The sequence below is a fragment of the Anas platyrhynchos genome, chromosome 9, assembly GCF_047663525.1.
Source record: "Anas platyrhynchos isolate ZD024472 breed Pekin duck chromosome 9, IASCAAS_PekinDuck_T2T, whole genome shotgun sequence".
NCBI lineage: Eukaryota > Metazoa > Chordata > Aves > Anseriformes > Anatidae > Anas > Anas platyrhynchos.
This window is the reverse complement of record NC_092595.1, coordinates 832,404-859,319: the sequence shown is the minus strand read 5'-3', so window position 1 is coordinate 859,319 and position 26,916 is coordinate 832,404. Positions and strand designations below refer to the sequence as shown.

The 26,916-nt window shown below is 50.6% G+C and overlaps 1 protein-coding gene across 18 annotated transcripts in view; it reads right to left on the bottom strand.

The window, feature by feature from the left end:
• Window positions 1–6,992: 6,992 nt before the first annotated feature.
• Window positions 6,993–26,916, bottom strand: part of MBNL1 (muscleblind like splicing regulator 1) — a 65,506-nt gene continuing 45,582 nt past the window's right edge. For 8 of the 18 annotated variants that reach the window (XM_027464637.3, XM_027464626.3, XM_027464638.3 and 5 more), the window contains 7 exons: window positions 23,207–23,464; window positions 22,327–22,380; window positions 21,182–21,335; window positions 16,163–16,198; window positions 15,374–15,468; window positions 11,998–12,072; window positions 6,993–10,394 (listed from right to left, as the gene is read on the bottom strand). In XM_027464637.3, coding sequence (XP_027320438.1) covers window positions 12,016–12,072; window positions 15,374–15,468; window positions 16,163–16,198; window positions 21,182–21,335; window positions 22,327–22,380; window positions 23,207–23,464 — 654 coding nt within the window. In that variant the 3' untranslated portion in view covers window positions 6,993–10,394; window positions 11,998–12,015. The remainder of the gene's footprint in view (window positions 10,395–11,997; window positions 12,073–15,373; window positions 15,469–16,162; window positions 16,199–21,181; window positions 21,336–22,326; window positions 22,381–23,206; window positions 23,465–26,916) is intronic. The other 10 variants (XM_072042670.1, XM_072042662.1, XM_072042663.1 and 7 more) reach the window with 9 other exon arrangements.

Here is a 26,916-nt window from a genome sequence, read left to right as displayed (position 1 = left end):
TGTGCTGAGCACAGGGCGCGAGATGTTCCTGCGTGCTGCGTGGAGACGTGCTTGGCAGGCGCTGCGCCTCGCAGAAATACATTACCAATTTGGCAAGGTACGCTGCTTTTCAGACATGAAGAGACACGAAATTGTTGACACATTTCTTCCTGTTCCCATTCAAAACCGAACTGCAAGTGGTGCTGCTAGAAAATCATGTGCCTTGTTTAACAGATTTCTTTCCAGAATGAGTACTCATCTCAGAAGGGTAAGGCATCAGGGACTGACAATTAATAAATATTCTGTTTTGCTGGGAGGACTGTCACAGCATGCTTGAAACAAGGTGCCAAATTCTTCACTGATTCCTGCCCTTTAGTGGCCTGAATTGATGCCACTTGAAAAGCAAGAGGCTTAAGTATCACATCGATTTGTGCCATTATTAGTATCTAAGCTACGGGGGATGAACATACAAATGAAAAACAAGAAAGCACGACCAGCCATCCTCGGTGGATACCTTCAAACTGCAGCACCGCACATCATTGGCAGGGGCTGGAAATAAAAAGAGGAGAAAAGAGAGGGGTGGGTGGGGGATGTGTCAGGTGGGCAGGGAGCGGGGTCTGTGGGCAGGGGGCATGGGCAGTGCCGGGGGTGGGAGCTGGTGCCAGGAGCAGGGCACCCAGAGGGGCAGCTCAGGAAGCTGCTGAAACAGGGCGGAACGCAAAGTGCCAGAAAATAACTCGGGAACTGGCCAGGCCTGCATCCTAGTGCTGAATATGAAATTATGCATAAGAGGCATGTGAAAAGCAGGGTGAGGATCTGTCGTTTGCTGACGTTCGCTGCTGCCCATGGGACATGGCCCGCGTGTTGGGGCATCTCCAGGCACGGCACCAGCCCCGGCCTGCCCCGGCCTGCTGGGGGAAGAGGCAGCGCTGGCCCCACAGCAGCGCCCAGCTGCCCCCACCGAGCTCGCCCTGGGGGCTGGTGAGGGCCACGAGGCCGCCCCAGCTGCCGAAGGGCCGTGGGGAGCGGGGCTTCTGCCGGTCTGTCAGGGGCAAGCCGTCGGCTGCCGGTGACCAAGTGGTGCCCGCATCTGTAGGGCAGGGAGATGCGTGCGTGTGTGGACTGGCAGCTGGGTTAGGTTTGGCTGCCCTGAAAGCAGAGCAAAGCCTGAATTCTCGAGAAGGAAAACAGATTGGGAAATAGGAGATTGCCCAATATACCAACCGGTGAGTCACCGGGCTCGCCAGCAGCAAGGGTTTTGTTCGACTGCTGCATGCGAGGGGGGCTGGTTACTGCCTGGGTAGGGACCGGGACAAAGCCGAGCCCTGGCTTTGCCAGCGGGTGCAGGCACAACGAGGCACTCACACGCTGGGCCCCTCACACACCGGGCCCCTTGCACACCAGGCCCCTCGCTGGCCGAGCTGCACTGCTGGCCCCGCACAGTGGCCCTGACCCCTGGCACATGGTGGCAGGCGGGGTGACAGCGAGGGAGGTGAGCGGGTGCATGGGTGCTGTGTTTGCCCGAGCTGCTCCAGCACTTACAGTAACCAACCAGAGACTCACGGCGGCCACTTCGTTATTGCCATTAAGCGTTTATTGCTGTGTGTCAGCACGCAGAAGGCTCCCTCACCCACCTGGCCCTGTTTGCCAACAGCCCGTCCTTTCACCTACCCGAGGCCCCTCCAAAGGAAACCAGCCCAGCTCGGTCTGAGCGTGCTGGGCGTTATTCAGCCCCGAGGTGGCTCCGAGCACAAGCGCACGGAGCCTGTACAGGCTGCAGTGCCCTGGGCAGCTGCGAGGCAGCACGTGGGCAGCACCCGCAGGCAGTCTGGGTGTGCCAAAGGTGCTCGGCAGCCAGCACCCGGCACAGACCCTCGGCAGCCCCGCGGGAGGTGCCTGGCACCTGATTTTGGAAGGAAGGGCCGGCAGGTCGGCAGGAGGCTGCTCTGCCCCGTGGCTTCCCCGCTGCACGCCGGCGGTGCCAACCCTCGGGGAAACGAGCAGCGGCTTGGCACGGAGGGCCTGTGCCCCAGTTTCTCCCCATGATAAACAAAGCGGCACTTCTTACACCCACTCTGCAAATACTTTTTTTTTTTTTTTGTTTCTGACTGCCAAGGCATTTGGCAGCTGAGAGCCATTTCCTGGAGCCTGCCGGTGCCTGGTGCCCGGTGGCAGGGGCTGTTGGGCGTGGAAGAGGGGCAGAAGCCGGCCACAGACAGCAAGGGGAGCGTGCATGGGGGCTGCTGCAGCCCACGGGGCATGGACGGACCTGCAGCCAAACCGGGGTGCTCAGTGCTAGCCAGGGAAAGAGACAGGGAAAGAAAGGAAGGCTCCAGAAAATAAAAACAATAATAATAATAAAGGCAGGAAGGAGTGGTTTTCATTTACAGCTCAACATGCTTCTTCTCTGAAAAAAAGGCCAATAAAGTGTGGGAGGCCAGAGAAGAGAGGGAGAAGGCGGAAAGGCAGTGGGGAGCAGGGGAAAGGGGAGAGGGAGGCCAGAAAGGTGATGGGTAACGAAGGGGAGGAGGAGGCTGGGTGAGAGGGGGAGGCCAAAGGAAGGGAAGACTGAGAAAAGGGAAGGACGAAAAAAAAAAAAGCCAGGCCAGAAAAGACTGGGAGGTTGAAAAAGAGCAGGATACTGGAAAAAAGTGGGGGATGAAGAAACCAGCTGGAGGCCGAAAGAAGTGGAGGCCAACGGGCAGTGCTGAGGAGCAGGACGGGGGAGGCAGTGCCCGGAGGTCTCTCAGCATCACCACCGGCGCTGGGGCCAGCCCAGAGGCAGGGCGCTGCGGGCTGCGGGCGCTCAGGAGGCCGCTGGGTGCCCGCAGATAAGCAGACGGGGGCCCTTCGCCGGCTGGAGCGCAGGAAGCTGCACCGGGGAGGGAGGGGGTGGCCGAGCCCTGCCAGCCCTGTGAGCAGCCGTGTGGGTGAGGACGGGGCCGGGCACAGCGCGGGCATAACCCCTGTGCTGGGGAGGGGGGCGCAGAGGTGCCCAGAGCCCCCCCAGCTCCTTGCAGCACCGCACGCTGCGCCACATCGCTCCTTCTGCTCCGGCCCCTGCCAGGGAAGCCGTGCCCCGTTCCTGGGTTACTTCAGATAAATGACGAAGCTGCTTGATCTGCAGGTCCCCCGCTCAGTTATTTAACTCCAGGACAGAGCTGTGGGTTACAGGCTGTTCAGTCTGGGGCTGTATTGGATTTCCTGTGTTCAGAAATCCTGGGCAGTGCATGCCCTTAGCGAGAGTGTAATAGGTAAAGGACAACAAACATTTTCTCAATTGGTTTTGGCAAATTCCCTAATGTATGCACTTACTCTCGCCTATCTACTTTAGTGATAAATTCCTAATTCTGGCCTTTCTCCAAGCAGTTTAAGCTGGCGTGTCGAAGTCAAGCTCCAGAATTTTCTTTATAAATAGTAAAAACCAGGGCAGTTCTCTACACCACGCACCGAGTGTGAGCTGCGTCTCCAGGAGGTTTTCCATGCGTCGGCTGAGCGGGAATGCTGAGGAGCCTCCCGGTGGCAGCACAGCTCCCAGCTCCAGCAGGGAAAAGGAGAACAGGGTCATGCCTTACATTACAGACTATGTGGGTGATATGCACTGAAAAATCAAAACAAAAAACAAAACAACAACAAAAAAAAAAAACCAACACAGCAGTGGGACGGCGGCAGGACAGCAGGATGGTGGCAGGATGGTGGCAGGACGGTGGCAGGACGGTGGCAGCCCCTGCAGAGCTCCTGGTGCCCAGGCAGGGCAGGCACGGCTCCAGGAGCACCAGCGTCACCGGGTGCGTTGCATCCCCAGACAAACTCCTCACCTTGCAGCCTCACTGAGGTCTTCCAGCCACCGGAGAGGGTTGCTCGTTAAGGAATACGTGTAAATATTTCTGTTGTCACTTGCATCTAGACATTTTGTCAGCAAAGTGATCGTGTCAGGACACAGAGCATCACTGCCGCTGCAGTGTCCCGGTGCGCTGCCCACCTCCAGCTGGTTCCTCTCCATCTGCACACCCACCGGAGAGCCTGCAGTTGGCTCCGGCCCCGCCGCTCGTTAATGACTGACTCATCAGCAGCACCGCCGCCTGACTCACCAGCCCATGGCACTCAGCTGCCGGGTCCCTGCGCTCACGGTGCCACCCCGAGGTGCTGCTGCCCCTCCGTGCGCTGCTGGGGCAGGGGCACCCCGCAGCCCCGAAGGCCCCCCGGCAGCTATTGCCATCCACCAGGAGCACGCTCTGCCTGCACAGAGCTCCCCCGGGCTGTGTGCAGGATTTGGGGTGGAAGCACCGCAGGACAGCGTTGCCAAAGAGCCAAGCGCTGCCAGTCCCGGCACGTGGCTGCCTGCGGGGCGCGGGCACCTGGCGAGGGCTGCCCAAGTGCCGCAGTTTGGCAGCTCCGGCCTCTGCTTCCCAAACAGCGCCGCTCAGGAGCCCTCCCCCAGGTGCAGGCTGCCCGGTGGCCCCTCTCTGGCACCCCTGGGCTGGCACCTGCATGAGATTTGTCACCTGTCTGCCACCATTGCACCCATGTGCAGTGCCTACCACCCGCTGCTCCAGCACATTTGTGCTCTGTCCTCTGCTCACTGTCCAGTCTCAAGACTAAACCCAAACAGACAGCTGCTGATTCGGCCCTATAAAATGTCATCAAGCCACAGGCTGCAGGGAAAGCACGGAGCTCCTGAAACAGGCCACTCCAAGCTGCAACCAAAAGGTGAATAGAAATAATTCCATTGAAGACTAAATGGAAATTCCACTGCAGCAGCTACTAGAGAACCAGCACAGCTGCAGAGGAGCGCTCTGGCCAGGCACGTCACCATCCCGGCACGTTACAGCCTCTGTAATTTCCCTGTAGCCAGCCACGGCCCATGCGGCCCTGGCAGCATCCTCAGAGCCACTGCACAGGGCTTGTCTGAACGGGACCTGGTGAGCGAGCCACGGCTCACCGCTCTGCGGGGCTCTGGCTGTCGGTGCCGCGCAGCTCTCACCGCAGGCAGCCGCTGCCCACGGCGCCAGCTTGGAGCTTGCCGACTTTGGAGCTTGCAGCAGTCACTGCAAAGCCATTCGGTGCTCAGGACAACACAGGTAGGAGTGAAACACAGCCCCAGGGCTTGCCCCACGCTTCAATGATGCACGTTCACCAAACAGCACAAGGTTGTTTTATCGAATGGATACAGCTGAAGAGATTAATGTACCTGGCTTTAGGAGAAATTAATGGAGCAATTAATTGTCTAAGTGACCTGAGGAGGGGATGCTGAGAGAAGCAAAGCAGCTCCCGTAGCCAGCTTCATCGGGCAGGGGGGATTCAGATCAGTTCCCTCAAGCTCCCCTCCGTGCTCCTTTCTGTTCTGTATCTGCAGCTCTATTTTAGGAGGAAAGTTTCAATCCAGCACAGATGTTCAGAGCCGGGTTTCATGCAGCAACAATCTTTTCACATCACTCTGCTTTTTGCACTCCAGATTACTAATGCAGGAAGAGCTGCAGCCAGAGCTGGCTGTCGGTGGCTGGAATGAGACACCGAATACATTTTCCCCCTTGGATGAGCGCTGCGGGTGCCGGCAGGTGCAGGATACCCTCAGTCACCTTCACGGGCACCTCCTGCATCCCTCCTCCCCCAGACCAGCTCTGGAGCAGTGTGGCACAAGGAGGCCATCCCCAGACACAGCGGGCTGGGCTCCAGCAGCGCCCGGTGCCCCCCGGCCCAGCAGTGAAGGGAAGCCCTGGGGGAGAGATGCTTTCCTAACCCAGGAGAGCCCCCGGCCAGTTCCCCGGTGCTCGGCCCCGCTGCCCGCCCAGGGCTGTGTGGTGCTGCCCGTGCCAGCTCGCAGCATCACGCCGCACGCAGCCAGCCCTGCAGCTCGGGAGCGCAGCGGCTCTCAGTGGCTGGCTCCGGTTTTTATCCTCCGCTAACGAGAGCGCAGTGACTGAGGGAGCTGGGTACTGAGCCAGGCCTCTCCAAACGCTTCCTTTAATGAGTTCAGCACTTCTCGCACTTAGGCTGCGGTGAGTTCAGCAGCCACGGAAGGCGGGAGCAAGCTGGAAGCCTGCAGGCACAGCTCCAGCCCGGCCCAGCTCCGGCCCATCCCAGCACCTCTCGGTGCTGCTGGCCCTGGGGCGCACACAGGGACCCCCCGCCACTGGCACACGCATGCCCCAGGGCACCCTGTGCAGATGAGAATCTCCTCCTGGTGCTTGGTTCTGCACAGGGGGGGCACGAAGCTGGCAGGCACAGGTCCGCCTGTGGCCTTACCAAGCCGACCCGCTCGGCTGGGACCCAGCCCTCAGCACAGGGCAGCTCGTTGCAGCGGGAGCTCCCCTGACGCTGCGTGCTCTTAGTACTAACAGTGAGGTGCACAGCCCATGGAGTGTAAAGCTTTTAAAAAGCAGCGATACTGAGAGGAAGGTAGAAAGCGCAAACTTCCCTTTCCTGGACTAGAGGCATGCACAGCACACCTCTAAATGCCTTTTCTGTGAGCTGCTCCCCAGCTTTGCTAACACCTAACACAGGGCAGCCTTCGTGAGAATCGGCTGCTGTGTGTGCCAGAGGCCAAGGCATGCACTCAGGGTTAGCTTTTTGAATTTGTGATTTTTTCAGTCACAGCTCTGATGAGTTTTTTATGGGAAGGAGCCGAGCGCAGGCAGGCGGCGTGGTCGGGCTCCCTCTAACGTCGGCCCCGGCTGCTCGGCTCCGCTGTGCCAGGGCTGGGTGCGTGCCCAGGGCACCGTGTGCTGCTCCCGTCTGGGACGTGCAGCCCAGAGGCTGCTCTGATCCACGCTGTCCCCTTTCTCTACATTTACCCTCTATGTTTGGTATAATAACGCCCTCTGTACTTACCATTCCCAACACGCAGTCTGTACATTTATCACAGCACGTGCTGCAAAAGAGAAACCCCCGGTGTCAGCATTTGGCCTTTTTCCCCACAAATAATGTCCCTGCAGTCACACAAATACACAGTAAAGTGAAAATGTACACAAAAGGAGGTGCTGTGGTTTTCAACGTGATATAGAAAAACGTAATTAAGAAAGAGAACTTTTATTAGGGCAATTTCACTTTATTTTTCCATACAGCAAGGTCAACTATAGCAGTAATAATAAAATAAGCATAAAAACAAATTGCAGCCCAGGACAGAGTACATAATTTGGAGCAACTACAAGCAAAAGTAAGTCTGTGATTACATAATAGTAAAACCAAGCACATCTGTCCTTTCAGCAGATGAAAGTTGCGGGGTTGCAAATAAGTGCAACTTATTCGTTATTCAGTATGAGTACTGGAGAGATCAGATAAAGGAATGGCCCGATCGCTTCTTCTTTCCAGCTTTGGCATAAATAATGACAAGGCGTCTTGAATGCTTTCCATTAAAACTGTAAAATTTCTTTTTTTTTTTTTCTGTTTTTTTTTTTCACCTGCTAAAAGAACAGGACCACTACAGCAATAAAAAATAATCACATAACAACTACAGCTACGGTGTGCTGTTTGGTTTGCCTGTTCATGATTCAACTTTTTTGTGAAAGTCAGTATTTGTTTTGAAGAATCTTTTTTGTGAACAATAAACCACTGAAATTGTCAGAAACTGGTTTGAATAGTATATACCTTTAATATATTTTTGATACTTTAAACATGCAGTAGTTTTTGAATAATGTACGGAATATTTGATCCATGATTTCACCTTGATGGTTTGAAGTACCTGCTTTTTTTTTCTTTTTTTTTCTTTTTTTTTTCTTTTTTTTTTATTAATGATTTTCAGGCAGATTTGAACCAGTGGAGCTTTTGTCAGTCATGAGATCTTGGAAGGATGGCATATCTTTCCAGCTGAAAAAATCCTGGCAAACTACAAGCTGTCCACATAAAGCAAAGCAACTTTTTTGAAGGGGTATGGAGTGCTAACTCTGTGCCACTTTTGCAAGCAATTTTGTTCAGCCTGTCATTTTATTAGCCTTAACAAAACTCCTTGTAATTATAGACATTTTTATTCAAAATAAGATCTTACTATTATACAGGTTTCTCTCTTTTTTGACTATATACAGAAGTGCAAAAAGTCAACCTTCTCTCTATACGTTCCCACATGCTAAACTGCAGCATAATCAACCCTCAAGAGTTTGCACACACACACTATAATTCTTGTTACGTAAACTTTGAGTATTTGGATTATCAACAAAACGTCCCTTGATCTATTGATTATGCAGCTTATTTATAACAAGGCCTGATATTCAGGGATTTCAAAAAATATTTAAACAATATTTTAACATTTGAAATGGATACAGTAGAAAATAAATTTTATTCTAATATCTAGGAACTAGATTTTCTCATAATAACTAATTACAAACAAAATAAATCATCAAAATATTACTCAATTGTCTGCCAGGATTGTTGCGATAGCAACAACTTAACTTCTTACTTAGCAATGATTATATAATTATAAGATATCCATATAAAAGATCTTTGTTCTTTTAATGAAAACTAGACAAGAACTAACAATGACTGACATTCTTACATTGTAATATTAAATCAGTAAAATATAAATCATTTAGTCAACAATAATACGAATATTCATATGACACTACATGTAAATTCAAAACTGAGTATGTTATGAAGAACACTACTTTTTTTTTTGTATTTTGAAAAATTCATCAGTAAACTCTAATAAAACAAAATTCTATAAACTGAAATGGTATTCAACTGGTAATAGAAAATGAAAACAATCTAATAAATGTAAGAAATAAAAACTACACTTTTAACAAGAAAAAAATAAGTAATATTCTATAATGTTAAGTAACTACAATAACATGTGAAGTCACCTATACTTTCTTAACACGATTGAAATTACATTGGTATGGGTTTTAACCCGTAATGTAATAATCTAAGGCTTTAATAGATGTACAGTACAATCAGTAAAATCAACACATCATTCTTATACTATAAAGCATCTCTCTCAAGCATAAAAACTTGCAGTAAACTTGGAAGTATGGCGAGTTCTACAACCGAACTCGCGCTTCTTCCACTCCACGCTATGCTACCAGTGACCTGGCCCCCACTTCAGCACTTTGCTGAACAGAGCAAAAATATCCTTTACTAGCTGCAACATCCAAACCACAAAAAGGAATTCCTTTGGATGAATCCATTCTTAGAACTTGAATGCACATCTATTTTTTTGTTTTTATTTTGTAAAGGCTTTCTAAGGCTATAAGCAGTTAATCTGAACAAAAAAAGTCACATATAAAACTCACCCGAGTATTTAACCCACCCAATTTCTATGCTAATTAACATCTCCATTTTTTCATATTTTGGTTTGTCATGCATCTGATGTCAGTGCTTCTTTCGTCTTTGTTTAGAGTCACTATTTAATGCGTGACTTTGATGAAGTAAAAGTGAAACCCATCTCTGCAAAGCATTTATAGTCCTTTTGACTTTCGACAGAGGCTATAAATAGAAGCAAAAGAAGTTCCTCAAACATGTGTTACTGTGTCTCAGAAATGGCTTTTCCCTTTCATATATCATGTTATACAGTAAAATACGCATAAATATTACACTATAATGCCTTAAAATAGTTTATATATATGTCCAGTATGGGTTAAGTTGTACGGCTAGAATATCTCTCTTGTGCTGTCTAACGTTACTGTAAGGAGTAATTGGCCATTTCTGAGACAGCTTTGGTTTTGAAACAGAATGGTGCCCTTTGACTGATTAGTACTAGTAAAGTAAGTGAAAATGTGGTTCTGAAAATAACACTGCAGAAATAATACTCTAATCTGATGTACAGTCTATGGCACTTCATGAAAATCCTTAACAACATGGTACTTAAAGCCATTGATGTGCTTTAAAATATACACAGTTGTGGTTTTGCTTGGCACATTCATCTCTGTCAGATACCTCTCTTACCACTTCTTACAATCTATTACATTAAAAATATTACTCTTAAACAAAAATTACTGTGCATGCACGCTCTCATCTATAATGGCAATTTTAAATACAAGGTGCACCTTTGTTATTTGTAAACCTTGAAAGAAATAAACTTACTTTAAAAAATTATATCTTGGTCTACAGACGTACCAATACATAATAGATTTATGGTTACACCATAGTCTGTCTTTTCAAGGTGACATACATGATTATGTAGGAAATAGACTACATATGCATATCCAAATACATATGCATACTTCTGTGCTAGAAAAGATAGACGATGTTGTAGTTTTTAGACAATAAGATCACCTCAGCACGAATATCAATTAAATGTACAAAGTATATAGGCAACAGTGTGCAGTGGATTTCCAAGTTCTTGTTTCATCTCGTTAACATGCAATGTGTGGATGTCTTACTGCTGAGGGAGTTTCCGAGTGTTGCTTGACGGTATTTACATTATGGCTAATGAACTTGTCCTTTTCTCAACCCAAACACACTGTCCTTTTCTCCTTAGTTATGATCTGGAAAGGAAGAAAGATAAATCATTTTCAACACTTTCAGATTTTTTTTTTTTAGCACCACATGAGCCCAAACTTTGTATTTGCAATGAAAGGGAAATCTGCCACTAAATACTGGGGAAGCGTGCATCCCAAAACCTTCCGGATTTGCCTTCAATATGCTCTTGCAGCAAAGGCTCACTTTACACACAAAATTTGCAGTGATAAAAGCACACAAAAAACTGGCCTCCTGGTGTTCCTGAGCCTACAGCTGCTGGATCAGAATCTGGGGGGAGTTTTGTAGACACCAAAGCCCAGATCCCAGAAAGCAGAGATCCCCCCAAAAATGTTGCGTGAGCACTGCCCGAGCAGCCAGGTGCTCCTCGCTCTCCCCAGGTCCTGTTGCCTTTGCCCCTGTACAATCTGGGAGCCCAACCTCTGTTTGAGAGGCACCTGAACTCCTTTGGAAGTCTGGGCCCTCCTTCCTGAACCGCCCCTCTCGGGTGGCTATTTCTCTGGTCTCTGTTGACTACTGCATGGGACACACCTCTAGGGAGGAATTCCTCCTGCACTGCAGGGTGGGCTCTGGAACAGGAGCGCTTTTATTGCCAGCTGTCTGCAGAGGGAAGTTTGGTAACAAGCACAGCCTGCAGAGAGGCATCCCACCTGAGCACTTAAGCAGTTAAAAAATGTTTCTGCTTGGCTGAAAGGAATAATGATCGTCATAAACCCACTGTGGCAGATCGGTTAATATTCACCTTAAGTAATAATTCCATTACGGTCATCAAGCCATTCAATGAAAAACACAGCAGAAATGGAGCACAGGAGAGAGAAGGGTAATACAAATCACAGGGTATCCCAGAGGAGGTGATGTGTTGCTGATGGTCTTAATTACAACATGCAAATTAGTGAGAGTTTGGAAACTACAATTTACTCGCAGGAAGATACAGGGGAAAAAATCTCTCAAGCTTCGGCACGCTGACCTTCAAGCTCTGCAGGAAGAAAGGCTGCGGTACGAACGCTGACGTGCCCTGCCTGCAGCCACAGCTCAGCCCAACACGGTGCGAGCGTGACCTGAGCGTGCTGTGACCTCCCTTTGCCATGTAACCTACGCCAGAAACAAACTGCACATAACGCATCCGTATCTGACGCTCTGCTCAGAGGAAACCAGGCTTCAGCTTGCTGACTAACCCTGCAGTTTCACAGATGCTGGCTTCCCAAATTTGGAGATTTAAAATTAGTTCTTTCAGGCTTAGCATTAACCACCTCTCACCTAGAGCTGCCAGCCCTGGCTCACTTTAGTGGCTGGAGCCATCACCCTTTGTAAACAAGAGGCAAGGCTCTAATTAGAGTCTCGGTGCTCAGAAGCACACCCGGACGTGTAACACGGCCTTTCTGTAGATACACACACGGCACCTGGTCCCAGAGGCCAGCTAACGTGGGCGCTGCTACCTACGGGCTCTCCTTTCAGAGGAATTTGTGCCAGGGGGAGCTCAGCCTCTTCCCCCACCCGTATCTCATCAGCTTTCTTTGAAAGAAAATAAAAACATGCTCTCCCTGGAAAAAGACAAGTTATGCACACACAGTAAGAACGAAAACTGCAAGCAACAACGTGTCGGAAACTTACTGTTTGATGACAAAATGTCTACATCTGTGTAACATACTTGTGGCTAGTCAGATGTTCGGCAGATATTATGGGTATCTATAGGTAAAAAATTTAAACAATGAATAACACGTGCAATGAGCCAACCCAGACACAGCAGTTTGCTACAGAACAGAACAGTTTGGAACAGTGAGGTTCAGCTGTGAGTTGGTGGATTTTATATTGTAACTATAAGTTAAACGGCAACTGAAGTGCTACAATGGCAACTTAAAACTGGCAGACATTGTGTTAAGTACTACTGACAAATACAAATATTATTGGTCGTTCAGGAAATAAGAGAAGTTACAATCTATAAAAGTCATGCAGTGCAGTAATTGAAAATAGCCCTTTTTGTTGGCCTACACAAAATTCTGTGCTTTCAGCGTAGCGTTTAGAATGATAAATCCTACAACAGCCTGGCTTCAGTCTGATTTTGTGAAGTGTTCACTGCTTTCCTGGTCTTGTTTTTTGAGTGCCAAACCTAAGATGCCCTGAGCTGGATGCTCATGGCTGGGGAACCCCCCCGCAGGGAAGGGCTGCGCACAGCGCCTGGGGCACCACGGCTCAGCAGCTGAGGGGCGAGCAGTGCCCGAAGCAGGGGAACACTTCTCAAAATCTCAGCCTGCAGAAACAGAATTCACTACATGGCTCTCTGGAAGTGTCCCATTTCCCTTTTTTTTTTTTATTTTTTTTTTTTTAATAAAAATCACAGCAGATGACAAGCAGTACAAATAACAGAACTATTCTGCACCTCATTTTTGGGTCCCAGTCTTGCACCCCTCTGGTGTGTGGCACACAGACTAATGTCAGTGCGAGGGAGCCTAAGCAGACCGTACAGGTCAGGCCCTTAACGAGGGAAAACACCAACGCACACAAATACCAGGAGAGCTGTGTATGATCTTGCAATGCGCACAGGACAAGGAAGTCCAGCTGCAGGGAGCAAGTAGATGCGCTCATGTACAGCAGACATGCCTGGGCACATGACACAAACTGCTTCGGATCGTCACAAACAGCTGCTGCACTTGGAAAGCCTTTTTCTCCTAATGGGTACTACAGTCATCTCTCAACCCGCACAGGGAGAGGCGTGGAGAGGCTCACTCTCAGCTCCACCACCTGCAGGCCGTGCTCTTGTTTCCTCCTCCCTTTGTGCCCTCTCCTCCCCTGCCAGCTTCGCACATCCCTGCCACATCGCCAACTTGTACAGAAACGTGCTTCGAGGGGAATGAAGCTTCTCATACCATTTTTGTCTACTGCTGCAGGACAGGCTGGTGCACCCAACTGTGTAGAAGCATCAGGGATAGTGCTGTCGAGACATACCAAGGACCTTCAACACCAGTCAATGAAGATGAAGGGCCAGATCTTAAGACTTTCGGCATGCATGCACATTGCGTCGCGTGGCATTAAGTCACGTCAGCATCGCTCACATGGCATATACATATATGAGCTATATATGTATATATGGTTTGGCTGCAGTACTTTACTCCGTGTGTTATGAGGCTCTGGGAGGGGGATGCGTGAAATGATCCGATTCTACTACAGAAAGTTTCCCTCTAATCTATTTGGGAAAGTGCATGGGAATTTGGACAAAGAAGATTCGTAAAAACTAATGGTGGTTTTCTGCGGCTTGGCTGGTTCTTGCTACTCTGTGGACTTATGGAGAATGTAAGGGGAAAAACTCGAATTAAGGGCAGCAAATTACAGTACTGGCATCCTTTGATACAAGGGCTTGTTTGCTAGGGTGACGTGTACGCAGAGGTAGTCACACCTCTAAGCTGCCTTTCCAAAATACGAAGTAATTCTCAGGCTGGTTACATCCAGGAGTGATGGGGGCAGTCGGCACACACTGCCCACAAGCAGCACTACGTGGTTAGCACAGTGGGCTGAGGTGTGTTTGGACCTGTGAAGTACCCAGGCCCTTTTGGGATGTGCGCACCCCTGTATCCCTGCAGCAATGGGATGGTTGGAGTAATATTTCTGAGGGGTCAGGAAGCAGACAGGTTAACCAAGGGCGTACAGCTGGGCTGCTACAAAATGGTCGTGCTCAACAGCTGAGGGTGGAAAGGCTCAAACTCAGCGGGAGCACGAGGAACCCTCTCGGGGCTGCGAGCACCCCTGGGCGCAGAGGCACAGGGCAGCAGGACACGGGCACGCACCCACTGCTTCACCTCGGGTGCAGACCTGGTGGCTGCACCGTGGGACCTCAAAACTGCTCGAGGGGGCAGCCCTCATGGCTTCAGTCGGAGCTGTGGCTACCTCAGGCGAGCCTACCTTGAAATTGGACCTTTAGTGCTAGAATTAATTACAAATGCTGAGCCACACTTGCAAAATGCTAAAGGTAGTGCTTAGTTCCCTCTTCTAAAAAGCACGTGGGGTTCCCACTGAGCCGGGAGCAAAACCTGCATCTCAGACCAGAACTGACACGGTGACAGAAGGCACTTCTCAATTTCTAGTAAAACTCGCAAAATCGTTTGTTTTTCTAAAACGAAGATGATAGTCTTTTAAAACTTCTTGTTGTTGCCCTTTTAGCCAGATGTACTACAGGAATCTGCACTTGTGACAGCCCAGCTAGCTAAAATCATGGGGCCGCTCTCAGGAGCAGCTTCAGCTGGCACGTGTGGGAACTGCAGGCTCCGGCCCTGGTGCTTATCTTTAGAGCAGAGCTTGTGGCTTCTCTGGGAGGACTTCTGATTACCTATTTAGTAAAGCACTATTTTTTTTTTCCCCTAAAATACATCCGAACATGGAAATAATTGGGGCAGCTATTTAGGAATAAAACCAGATTTTAAGGGGCATTTTGTTAACTGGGGTTTGTCTCCTGCAAAAGGCAGCGAGCTGTCTCCTAGTAGGATCACAGGGGGAAACAAAGGCTTAAAACACGCTTCTGTGTGGCCCACGCTCAAATGTTTTTGTTTTGCTTTTGGAAGAGCTGAGGAGAGTCAGAACATGTTCAGACTGCTAAATTCAGACTGTTAAAATTCTGATCCTGCCATCCCTCTGCACAAAAGTTTTACTGGTTTTGATTGGACTTCTGCGTGAAAAGGAACCGCAGGCTCGCGGACAGAAATAGAAACAAATCATGGGTTCCGTGTATTATCCCTTTTCTCTTTACATCTCTGAGAGCAGAAATAAGCAGCACAGCCCATAAATGTTAAGACTGAGTCAGAAACTCTATTATCAATTATTTTTAGCATCAGAAATGGAACTGCAGCACCTTTTGAGCATGGATAGAGGCTTATTAAGCTGTGCTGCAGATCTTAGAGAGAATGTGTAGGCCAACAAGAGGTAAAATCAAAACCCCCATGCTCATTAAAAGCACCAATTTCAAGTTGTCTGTAAGGAACAAAGCTGTAAATTAGCAAACCTGGTTGGCTGTGGCTGTTGCAGCGAAGGGAACACTTGTGGCAGATGTTGTTGCTGCAGACACAGTGGCTGGCGTAGCACCGTGCACCATGGGAACTTTCGGAAGGAAAATCATATAAGCAAACATACAGAAGAGTGTAGCAGTATGGGAACCAGAGCGACATGTGGTAGGATAATTGAGCATGGTATTTATCACAGCAAAAAGCCCGAGACATCATTGCCAGCGCGTGACATGCAAACACAGTGCAAAGCAGGACAACATTCCAGGGAGAAAGAGGGGAGGGATATGAAAGAGAAAAAAAAGGGGAAAATGCTTGTTACCATCAAATCAAGAAAATCGACACAAACAAGCTTAATCATTTCAATACCAAAATCAACAGAAGAATTTTAAAATGCCCTTATATTTACAATGCTTTGTCTTTACAAAATTCAACCCAGATATTTACTGCAACCAAAATTAATCTTGTTGAAGGACAGTATACTTCTACGTCGCTATAGAAAGGTACAGTCTTTACTTAACACGATAGTTTCTAAACACTGGAACTCATAGTCCAATCAAAATCCACCAAGGAACAATGTGCAATTCAAACAACTGCTGTACAAAATTAACAACATCTACGTTTCCGTGTCAATTAAATAAAACAATTGCATTTAATTGACAGGTGTTAGTGCAGGAGGCTAAGGGAGATGGATTGGCACGAGAGCTGAAGTTAAATCTAGCAGTGGATTTTGAGGGTCCGTGAGCTGCACCACAGGTTTAAGAGAATCAAGAAACAAAGCTGGCACCTACCAACACTTGTAGCGGGTGTCATGCACAATATTGAGCCTGCCCATCATGCATTGCAACAGGAAGGTGGATTTGGAAAGGGAAAAGAATTAAAACAACCCATCACACGTGTCATTAGAAACTTCATTTGAACAAAGAAGAAAAATTGTTATTATGGGAACAGTGGCACGTAACCGTCAGCACAATCAAACCACACAACAGCACAGTGATCCGGCACAGCTAGTGTCCAGCGCAGGGAGGGCGGCCGAGCTGGGTGCTGCTGCACTGCCTCTGGGACCGAAACCTCAGCGTGGCCAGGACAGCTCCTGTAGCTGTACTGCACAGCCCTCTGTGTTGTTGCTCTGCCCTCTGACACAAGCTTTGTAGGGGCTCTAACGGGGTCGCTCAGACACGGCACGCTCACAGCTGCAGCCGCCTGCAGGGCCCCGACGCCGAGCAGCCGGAGCAGGGGCCGAGCATCGCTTTGGCCATCGCTGCCCAGAGCTGCCCCGAGAGGCAGCGTGAGGCTGCTGCTGGCCACACAGCGACCAGGGGGCCGGGACATGGCCCCTGAGCTGCCGAGGACAGCCACGGCGCTGCCCGGGGAGCCGCTCTGCCCCCGCGTAGTGAGACGATTGTACTGATCTGTTACTTGCCGTCTGGAGCCCAACGTTTAGGTAACAGATAGGGGAAAAAAAAGGAAAGGAAAAGAAAAAGAAGTGACTTCAGCATACAGTGTTTTTGTCTTAACTGGGTGACCCCTGTGAGCTGTCGGTGGAGTAGGAATGATTCTGCCTGTCTGCCTGTCTGGTTGCACGTCAGAGGAGTGACTGGAAAGCTACGTTGCCCCTGCAGCACACGGCAATGCCCAGGAGGACTCGTTTGGCTTTTTTTCTACCTTATGGGACAGATTTCAAGCTGCCAGAGTTTGTGCCCGTAACCTGCAACCCTCCTTAGCCTATACAAAAGTGCTGAAAGGACAGCACCTTCGGAACCCTTCCCTTCAACCACACAGCCAGCAAAGTGTGGTGTTTTAGAGACATCAAGGTACCCGTTTGTCACTGAGCTGTTGTTTGTTCACGTTACATAGCAAAATGCCTTCTGCCAGGCCAATTCAGATGTTTCTATTTTGGTTTGAATAGTGATGTTTCAGAACAACCCTTTTTACTAAAAGATTTACTTTCTATTTAATAAATATCATTTACTAACAACGCTAACTGTGCCCGATGCAGCAGAAACTAAAATAAGCCCTGAAATCTGGAGCAGAGAGTGAGCTGGGCATGGGAGCAGACCCCAGCAGGCTCCCCACGAGCTGCTGCAGCGCCGCTCCAGGACATACCCAGGGGCACAGGGAGCTGGTTCAGCTGGAGCCAAGTACTGTGGGGGCACGAGCAGCAACCTGAGGAGCATTTAACTATGCAGGGAAAAAGTCAGTCAGTGGAACTACTGCTGGGGACAAGGTTATTCTGCCATCACTGTATCTGTAAGGCTACAACAAAAAGGGAGTAATTCTGTTTTCTAATTACTGCTCTGTTTCTGTGCCATAGAGAAGACTGGGGATGTTCACAAAGAAAGGTTAAAAGGAGGGTAGCCTGCCTGACTTCCCAATATGTGAACCACTGCTGAAGTCAATTGACTACTTAGAAGATTAAAGAATGGAGCAAAATTTGGCTATGAATGACTCTGAGCAACATTCAGTCCTGCTTGTGACACTTAGGGTGTTAACGAGGTTGTACAGAAGAACCTTGGAGTTCTGCCTCTCCACAGAAGTGCCCTATTTATAGGTAGCACAAGCTTCATTGCGTCTGGAATACTGTGCCATCCCCTGCATAATTAGGTCTACACACTACAAACAAGTCAGATTTTTGTAATGATTCTTTGAAATACCCCCATAAAGCTTTTCTGCTCAAACCCGTAGCCTGAGTTACCACCACCAGCGTTACAACCAGTGCCCCAAGTTCTGAACGGGAACTGCACAAATGAACAGAAGCCAGCAATGAAGATCCTAGCTAGGGTGCAATAACTTGCAAATACAAAGCCATTCTGCTGTATGACCCTCTTACTAGTCATAACAAGCTTTTTGCTATGACCTTAATACTCATCCTGACTTCAAAAGCTTTGACTGACTAATAGGAAAGCATGAATAATAAATGCCCAGTTTCAAACATTCCCTAGTTTTGCAGCACAGGGGAGAATTTTAATGCAAGGATGCGCTCAGTTAACTCCTGATAGCCTCCCTTACAGACTATTCCAGCAGTGCAATAAAGCTGGTTTGATAAATATTCTAAGTTATCTGGTGCTTTAAGCAGTTTCTCCTCTTCTCCCTCTCATATTGTTTCTTTCAGTCTGTTCTGTCCAGTCTACAAAACCCTAGTGAAAAATACCTCAGCAGAGCACAAGCACTCCTGGCTGGGAGAAAATCGGAGACGGTGCCCGGTCCTTCCCTCCCTGGCATCCTGGGGTCCCTGCTTCTGCCTCCCACCCGAAGCCCCAAGGAGGGAAGTGCCTGAGCAGACATCTCTTTGGGGAAGTATCTTTGGGGTGCACTCGGGGCCCGTACAGCAGGTGCCCCTCTGCGGGAGGGCTGCTCTTCTCCGCAGCCCTTCAGGCACCCGGTGGCTCGCCCAAGCCAGGACCGGCTGCATCGGCACAACCGAGGAGATGGCTGCCTGTGGCACGGGATGGGAACGAGCACTGGGGCAGGATTTCCTCCAGCTGCACATACGAGCTCTGTGCCCTGGCCAGCTCACCGTGACCACGGGACAGAGCACGCACAGCAGCAGGCTGCAGGGCCAAATGTTCACCCGCGTGGCTGCCAGCAGCACAACACACAGAACCAATTACTACTTTGTTTCATTTACTGGTAGTTCCAGAAGAACAAAAAAAAAAAAAAAAAAAAGCAAATGACTTAAGACAAAATCTTCAGAATTATGTAGGGCAAAATTCTGTCATGTTTGGTGGGTCATAAGGCCAAAAAAGTGTTTACTCAGTTCATTTTTTTAATGAACAATATTGGATGCTCATCTTCATCTACGTCAACATAAAACTTAGTGCTATTTGTTCTAGCTACTTAAGACTGATGTAAATTGACCATGTTTTGGCCAATCTGAAACTACTTTTTTGATTAAAACATTCAAATTAAACCTTCCTCAAGAGCCCTGCTGGGTTCAGAGATGGGAATAGAATCTCAGCTCCCTTTTTCACATTTCTCCTTAGCTAAGAATGTGAGTGAAGCAGCACCCCACAGCATCGTTCCCTACACAGCTGCAGCTATAGCCTCTCCCACACAGGCCCGCCTGCCCCAGGGAGCAAACCTCCTGGCACCCAGAGAACAGGTCCCCTCCAGGGATGCAATGGCACGGACAGTTCCTCACTGCTCTGCCCCTTACCCTGCTTGTTGCACATACACTACACTTCAGTGGCCAAGAAAGTTGAAGTCAGGCATCAAGAACTACGAAGCAAGTTCCTGCAGCTTTCAGAGCAGATTTGCTGGAGTCAGAACAGGGGCAGGCTGTACAGGTGAGCTCTGATGTACACGAATTATCACCCGAGTTTCTAAGGGCATGATTCAAAGCAGTTCGATGACTTCCAGAAATGATCCAACCCTCGTTGATTTAATGGAAGCTGGAAAACTCTTGTCGTTTACTAACTACATCGGTTAAGCATTGCCAACAAATCTGAAACTGCTTAATACCAACAGAAGGTACTTTGATCACATGTGCAGTTCAGTATGTATTCTGGTATAGGGGCCAGTATACGGCCCTGACCTGGAGCCTCCTCTCCCAGCCCTTCTATCGACTCCAAGGAGCTTTGCAAACAGCTTTGACTGATATACCTCAGTGGCTGCAATGAATTTTTGGAACCCAAAAAGTCATTACCGCCCACTACATCAAGCAAAGCAACTGATTTCTGTGCCATTTAACTTATCCTATGCTGGACTGTACCATTAAGAAAGAATCATAGGCTCACCGACTGGTTTGGGTTGGAAAAAACCCTTAAAGCCCCTCTAATTCCACCCCCCTGCCATGGGCATGCACACCTTCCACTAGACCGGGTTGGTAAAAAGCCCTACACCAATTTCCTGCAAACACATATGCTAAAAATGTTTAGGATAAAACATTTAAATTGTATTGGTGAAGTTTTCTATCCTCCCCTCAGCTAGTCTGCATTACAAGGGGCTGTCCTCATAGGTTCCTTCAAATCCTTTGGGTACGGATCTGTGTACGTCCTCTGCTTTTCATCATTTACCTCCTAGAATGATTGTGCTGTTTCAGTGTGGGGTTCATATGTAAAAAGCTAACTCACCAGTGTTAATGCAGGCAGAAATTCATCTACCATTTAAACTATGCTTCCGCGGGAAGCGTTCTTTGCAGAACCAGAGCATAGATTTAAACTTTAAGTCCCACTTACTGCAAAGGGAATTCTGCTTACGTGCACAGCGCAGGCATCAATTCTTCAGCAACTACATTAGGACAAGCGTAAATTTGGTCATTCTGGAACAAAACTAAGCACACCTCAGTTCCTCTTAGTCTGAAATCAGCTCTGGGGCTTTAGTGGTAGAAGCCTGAATCTTGATTTCTTGTGTAGGTTCATGGTTAGTTACCCGTGACACTGCCTGTCTGTGCCTTTTATGATCACTGCACCATGACTGGCATCAAAGCCTTCACACCTGGCTCACAACTGCCTCTAAGCACACGAAGGCAGAGGGGTCTCACAGCAAACAGAAACAGAAACCAGAGCTTCAGAGGTGTGTAACGGAGGGAAGTTAATCGAGGCAAAGAGGGAGGAGAGAAGAGATTTCCAGTTCTGACTTGGGATGACAGAGCACGATGCTGATTTTTATGTTAGAGTGGAGAACGCCCGCCCAGCCTCCGAGACAAGCACAGAGAAGCCAGCCTCCCTGCACCAGCGCCTCCTCCGCCCGGCACCGCCTGCCTCTGCCCCGCACGGGGCTGCGGCCGGGACGGACACGAGGCTGCTGTCCTGCGTGCTGGTTTGGGACACCCCTCCTCCCGCCCCAAGAGGCGAACAAGCAGCACTTACCTGGTGGGAGAAAGGCTGTATGCTGCTGCAGCTGCATGTTGGCAAGGGCTTGCTGGTATTGGAAAATACCAGTATTAAACACTGCGGTGGCACCATTGGTTTTTTCAAGCGCAGGCCTCTTTGGTAATGGGGGAAGTACAGCTTGAGGAATTCCCTGAATGGTGGATGGGCATAAAAATAAAGTCCAGTAAAAAAAAAAAAAAAAAAAGGGGTGGGGGTGTGGGGTGTGGAAAGGATGGGAGGGAGACAAAAAGGAAAGAGAGAAAAGAGAAAAGAAAAATCAGTAGAAGGTAAAAAAATACAGGCAGCACCATGTTTAACCATGAGCAAGCAAGCAGCGTAGCAGACTTAACTACCAAATAAAAGGCGAGGTAAAAGCTTCACGAGGGAGCACTACTTTAGCCTACCAGTACAGCGATACGGGTAGACGTGCCGGAGCCGCACGTTATAGGAACTGGCGTAACCATTACGCTACGGTAAAGCTTGGGGGTTTGGGTAAGGAGCGAGGCTATTGGGGAGGGGAAGCAGCACTGCTAGCTCCATGAGGATCAACACGTAGAAGCGATGTTAATTGTCACCGTCTGGCGCGGGCGAGGCGCCGCCGGCACCGACCCGCTCCCCCAGCCCCAGCGCCTGCCGGGCATGCAGAGCGCCGCATGCCGGCTCCCCCGGCCGCCGCCGCGCCGCAGCGCCAAGCCATGCCAACGCGCCCTGCGCCCGCCGTGCGCAACGGGGCCCTCGCCGCTCCCGGGGACGGGTGGGGAGGGGAAAGGGACGGGAGGAGAGGGGAGGGGAAAGGAGTGGATGGGATAGGATAACGGGACAGGACGGGATGGGACGGGATGGGAGGGAGTGGATGGGATGGGACAGGATGGGACAGGGATGGGATGGGGATGGGACTGGGATTGGGATTAGGATGGGGATGGGACAGGACGGGATGGGGATGGGAGGGCAGGGCAGGGGGCAGCGGGGCCTGTGCCAACCAGGGGTTGCTCTGTGGCCCGGCCCCGCTGCCCCCGCTGGGCAGGGAGGGAGGGAGGGAGGGAGGGAGGGACACCGGGAGTGTTCCAGGTCTGCACATTAACCCCCAACTCGACTCTACGATACAGCTACATGCCAAGCTAAAAGGTGAAAGGTCATAGTACCAGGTCAAAGGTTGCCTCGAGGGGTCGCTTCAGTGATTTGACAGCCGACTGAGTCTTAATTAGCAGGCAGCGAGCACATGATGGCAATGGCCAGTGGGGTCAAGCGCATTAACATAAACAGCAAGCAGAGGTGCATCATGGGGGCAGCAGTGCATTTGGGTAGGTGAGAAAAAACAAATAAAAACAAATCACCGGATGCCGTGTACAACGGTAACAAGACTAGGCATGCACAGTACGGCGCGGGGCCGCGGCGGGACGCAGGCGGGACGGGGCGGCCCCCCCGGGCCACCCTCCCCGCGCCTCCCCGGGGCCTCGGGGCGCCCCGCGCCCCCCGCGCCGCGCCCCAGCTCCCGGCCGCGCTCACCGCACTTCGCGGCCTCGCCGCACGCGGGCTGGAGCGCGGCCGGCACCTCCTGATCAGCTCGCCACAACCAGCCCCCAGCACCGCCGGCGCTGCAGGCAGCAGGCACGTGCAAGGCGGGCGGCCGGCGGCTGCCGCGCACGCACCGAGGTCGGTCTCAAACTAGGGCTCTACGCACACGGGCTCGCACAAACACGGGCTCATCTGTCTGTGCCACGAGATAGACCTGCGCCTACCCACACACAAACACACGACACACGATATACACATGTGCACGCACACACACACGCACACGTATGCACACAGATATGTACATGTGGGTACTCCGTACACCGACAGGATCAGTGGGACACCGTCACGGCCTGAGACCACCCCAGAGCAGACCTGGCAGCACAGGCTGGGAGAGCTCGCTGCGCCGGGTACCTCTGGGCCCCGCACACGCGCCAGCGGCTCCAGCTAACGCTCTGCTTGCTCCCTCGCCAACGTACTCGTACCCTCGGATGCGTTTCCCAAACTCACCATGGCAGCTGCCGTCGCTGCTGCCTGGGCAGCTGCAGCCTGGTTAACCTGGTACTGGGCAGCCTTGATCTTGGCTTGCAGATGTGCCGGAGGGTGGAAATATTTGCACTTTTCCCGTGAGCATCTCCCTTTGATGTAATCCATGCAGACCGTAACGGTGTTATCGTTGGTATCGATCATGGCGCTGTCGGCGGGGTGGGCGAACCGGCAGTCGTTCTCCCCCCGGTTGCAGTTCCCACGCTGGTACTCCCGACACACCTGCAACACCGGGAGAAGACAGCCGCTCAGTGTGGGCCCTGCGCCGCGGGGCCTCCTCATGGCACGGCCATGGGCAGCGGGCTCGCTGCCTGCCCGCCAGGGTGCTTTGGTGCCGAGGGACATCAGAAGCTCTGCACAAAGAGCCGCGCACTCCGGAGGCCTCCTTGTGGCCGCAGCTTGGCTGCCCCCAGGGCTGCCGTCTGCTTTCTGAAGAACCGTGCTCCTGCCTGATGCCCAGAGGCCACCCAAGGCAGGCGGTGCTCCGCAGCGCTCGCCCTCTGCCATGACTCGGACACCCCCAAGCCCTGGAGCCGGAGGTTACTGAGCGCTGCCCAGCCACGCGGTGCCCACAGGCCCACGATCCGGGTGGCTGCTGCGAGAGGACAACCCGAAACACCGCGGGAGAAGGGCAGAGGGCACGGGCAGGCCCGACACCCCTGGCACAGCCACGTTGCGCAGGAGGAACCCACACGGCCTCAGGCACTACCTGCAGCATCGCCACCGCATCGGCTCCAGCCCGGCAGCCCCGGCACAAGCGGTGCCACCGCCGCACAGCACCAGGTCCCTCTGCAGGCCTTGGAAAAGCCTCGTTTAAGAAACTGACGCACGCTCTTTTCATAGGCACGAACCACAAACAAGACGTGTTTGTCACTTTGGTTTCCAAAGGGCTATAGGAAACAGAAAGGGCCCAAACCAAGCACGTCTGTACAAAAATACAGCCGCTGCAGCGGGTGGAATTTCCTTTTAAAGGTGGGTGCCCATAAGCCTGGATCATCAGCACTTCCTCAAGAACCTTGGCTCCGATCCCTACACCAACCAACCTCAGTTGTTGTTTGGTTTCTGTGCTAGCACTTCAGCTGCTTTTTAACCCCTGTGCCACCCTACGTGCCAGCTGCCCGCTGTCCACGGCTTGTGGCAGACACCCTGAAGGACAAGAGCAATGCCACTGGTGAACCTGCCCGCAGGGAGCACCCCTTTCTTCACGGCCTTTCCAGCACGACCCTATTTATAGCCTTTTTCCATGCGGTGACAAAGACTGGATGTATATTTGGCAGCAAACACACTGGCCAAATAAGCCAGCTGAGGCACCTCCCTTCCTCTTTTTATCCCCACGGCCCTGCTGCTCAGGGCTTGCTGCTCGTGGAGCCGTTCTCGTAGCACGCGGGAGGCAGACTGGCCAAATAACCATTTTATTGCTGGGAACTTCTCAGGCGGACCAGTTCCTGGCCCAGTCCCCGCGCAGTGCCACGCGCCGCTCTGCCACAACGCCGGCAGGGGCTGGGCCAGGAGGTGGCATCTCTCTGAGCCATCACCAAATACAAGTTTGCTCCCTGGACCAGCTGTGTGCTAGCATCACCCCTGCGCACTCCTGGCCCCTGGTCTGCCTGCCTCGTTATGCCCAGGCATGCACCAAATGGAGCTGCCAGGTCACTGCTTCCCCAAACGTGAGCTTGGTCAGCCCCGCACTACGACTTGGTCTCTTTTATTGCTACAAATCCTTCCTCGGCAATAAATCATTGTCTTCTACCCAAGAACTCCTCAATTAATAAGCCAAAGATGATAAAAGTAAATTAGTATGCATAGATACACACACACACAGAGAGGCGGAGAAAGAGAACACATGCCGAGGTAAGGCGATTTTATCCCAGTTAAAAGCCAAGAAAACTGCCCAGAGAACTGAAACAGTTCGGCAGATAAACTCTGGCCCACACAGAGCACATTTTCACAGGGCAGTTGTGTGGGCTGAGATAAAGCAATGAATGGCTCTCTCACAGAGGTCTTGAGCAGATCTGAGTGATGGCTCACAGCAGACACAAACCATAAAACCGCTAGTCCTTTTAATCAGCATGACCTGCGATGGCTTTTGAAGCACTGTGATGCTAGCCAAGAGTGTTTGCAATTCTTGTTTGCTTACAAGCAAGCGCTGAAGATGGTGTTAGCTCTTGCCACAGGCAGGCAGCAATATATCATTCATCTGCTTGAGCAGACAGAGGCACGGAAGCATGATATGTGCTCTAGCCTTTCAGATCCAGAGAGTGTTTATTTGTTTGTTTATTTGTAGCCCTGTAATTAGTATCACAATTTTCCACTTGGTAAGGGAAGAAGCGTAACAGCAGCTAAGGAGCACAAACTGAACCTAAGAAGCTGGAATGACCGCATGATGCCGGGCCGAACTGCTGAGTTAGGGAATGGAACCGGCCCTGCAGGATCAGCCAGGCATCACCGTGAACTTCACTTGTTCTAATTTGGGGCCGGGTTTATTTTGATTGCCCTGCTGGGATCCCAGCTGCCCACCCTGGCGGAGAGACAACTGCCCCGAAACCTCGGCCGTGGCTGAGCCACTCGCCCAGAGCTGGACGAGGCTTGGCCAGGGCACATGAACACAGGGTGACATCCCTGGCCTTTCCCGAGCAAGTTCCACCTTTTGCCTCCTTTGCACTGAATTCAGCACAAGTATGCTGTTAGCCAGTACATTCTGCCTGCTGGCAACAAAATGGCACATACGAATCACGCAGGAAACAGCAGCTTGATTGCAGCAGTCTTGACTCTCGAATACTTCTAACAGCAAAGGGCGGCATGCGAAGGGAAACGTGCTCCCAAAGCAACCCAACACGCAACGCCTTTCTCTCTCACTTCCTCGTCCCTTGCGGGTTCCCCTCTAGTTCACGAGAGGAGCCGTATTTTTGTTCACGGTATTTCTGGCAGGGGAGGAATGTGAAGAAAGCTGCAGGAAAAGCCTGAACCCTCAAAGTTCCCACCCTGAGACCCAGGTGCCGTAGGGGAGTGCCTGAGCACACCGAACACCCAGGCACCAGCGCGCTACCAGCACGGTCCCAGTGCTTGTGAGCTGCATCCCGCTGCTCGGGGCAGTGAGCAGCCATCCCGCGAGCACTCAGAGCTGCTCAGGACACCAGGCTCAGCGCCTGGTCTGTGCTGCCTGCCTTAAAGCCCTGCTACATGTATAGCGAGATGTTAGCTGCGTGTTGGTCTGCTTCAGTAGCCCAGAACACGCGTGCTAATTTAATTAAGGACCCGGTACTTTATTCTTGAAAATAAGCGTTTAAAATTCTAAACAGAACAAATCATATTCCAAGATTAGCTACTAACATCACTGCAGTTATTTTTTTTCAGGGGACAGTTCATTCCAAGGCAGGGAGAGCTAAGCCATATAAAGCTCTGCAGTCCTGCAATAACAAACAGCAGCGAGCCCTCTTCAAGAGCAGGTAGCTACGTGGCAGGCAGAGCACGCCCCCTCGGAGAGGTGAGGGGCAGTCCACATAAAATCCTGCAAATCAGTTTTGCACTTTTGTAATCAAAAAACTATACGAATGATTTGTTGTTCATAAGAACTATGGCCTTATTAGATAAGATAGATAAGAACTATGCCCTAAATCTAGAGACCTCTGATTAAATGACTGAGCACTGCAAAGCACTGGCCAATTATCTTCTCA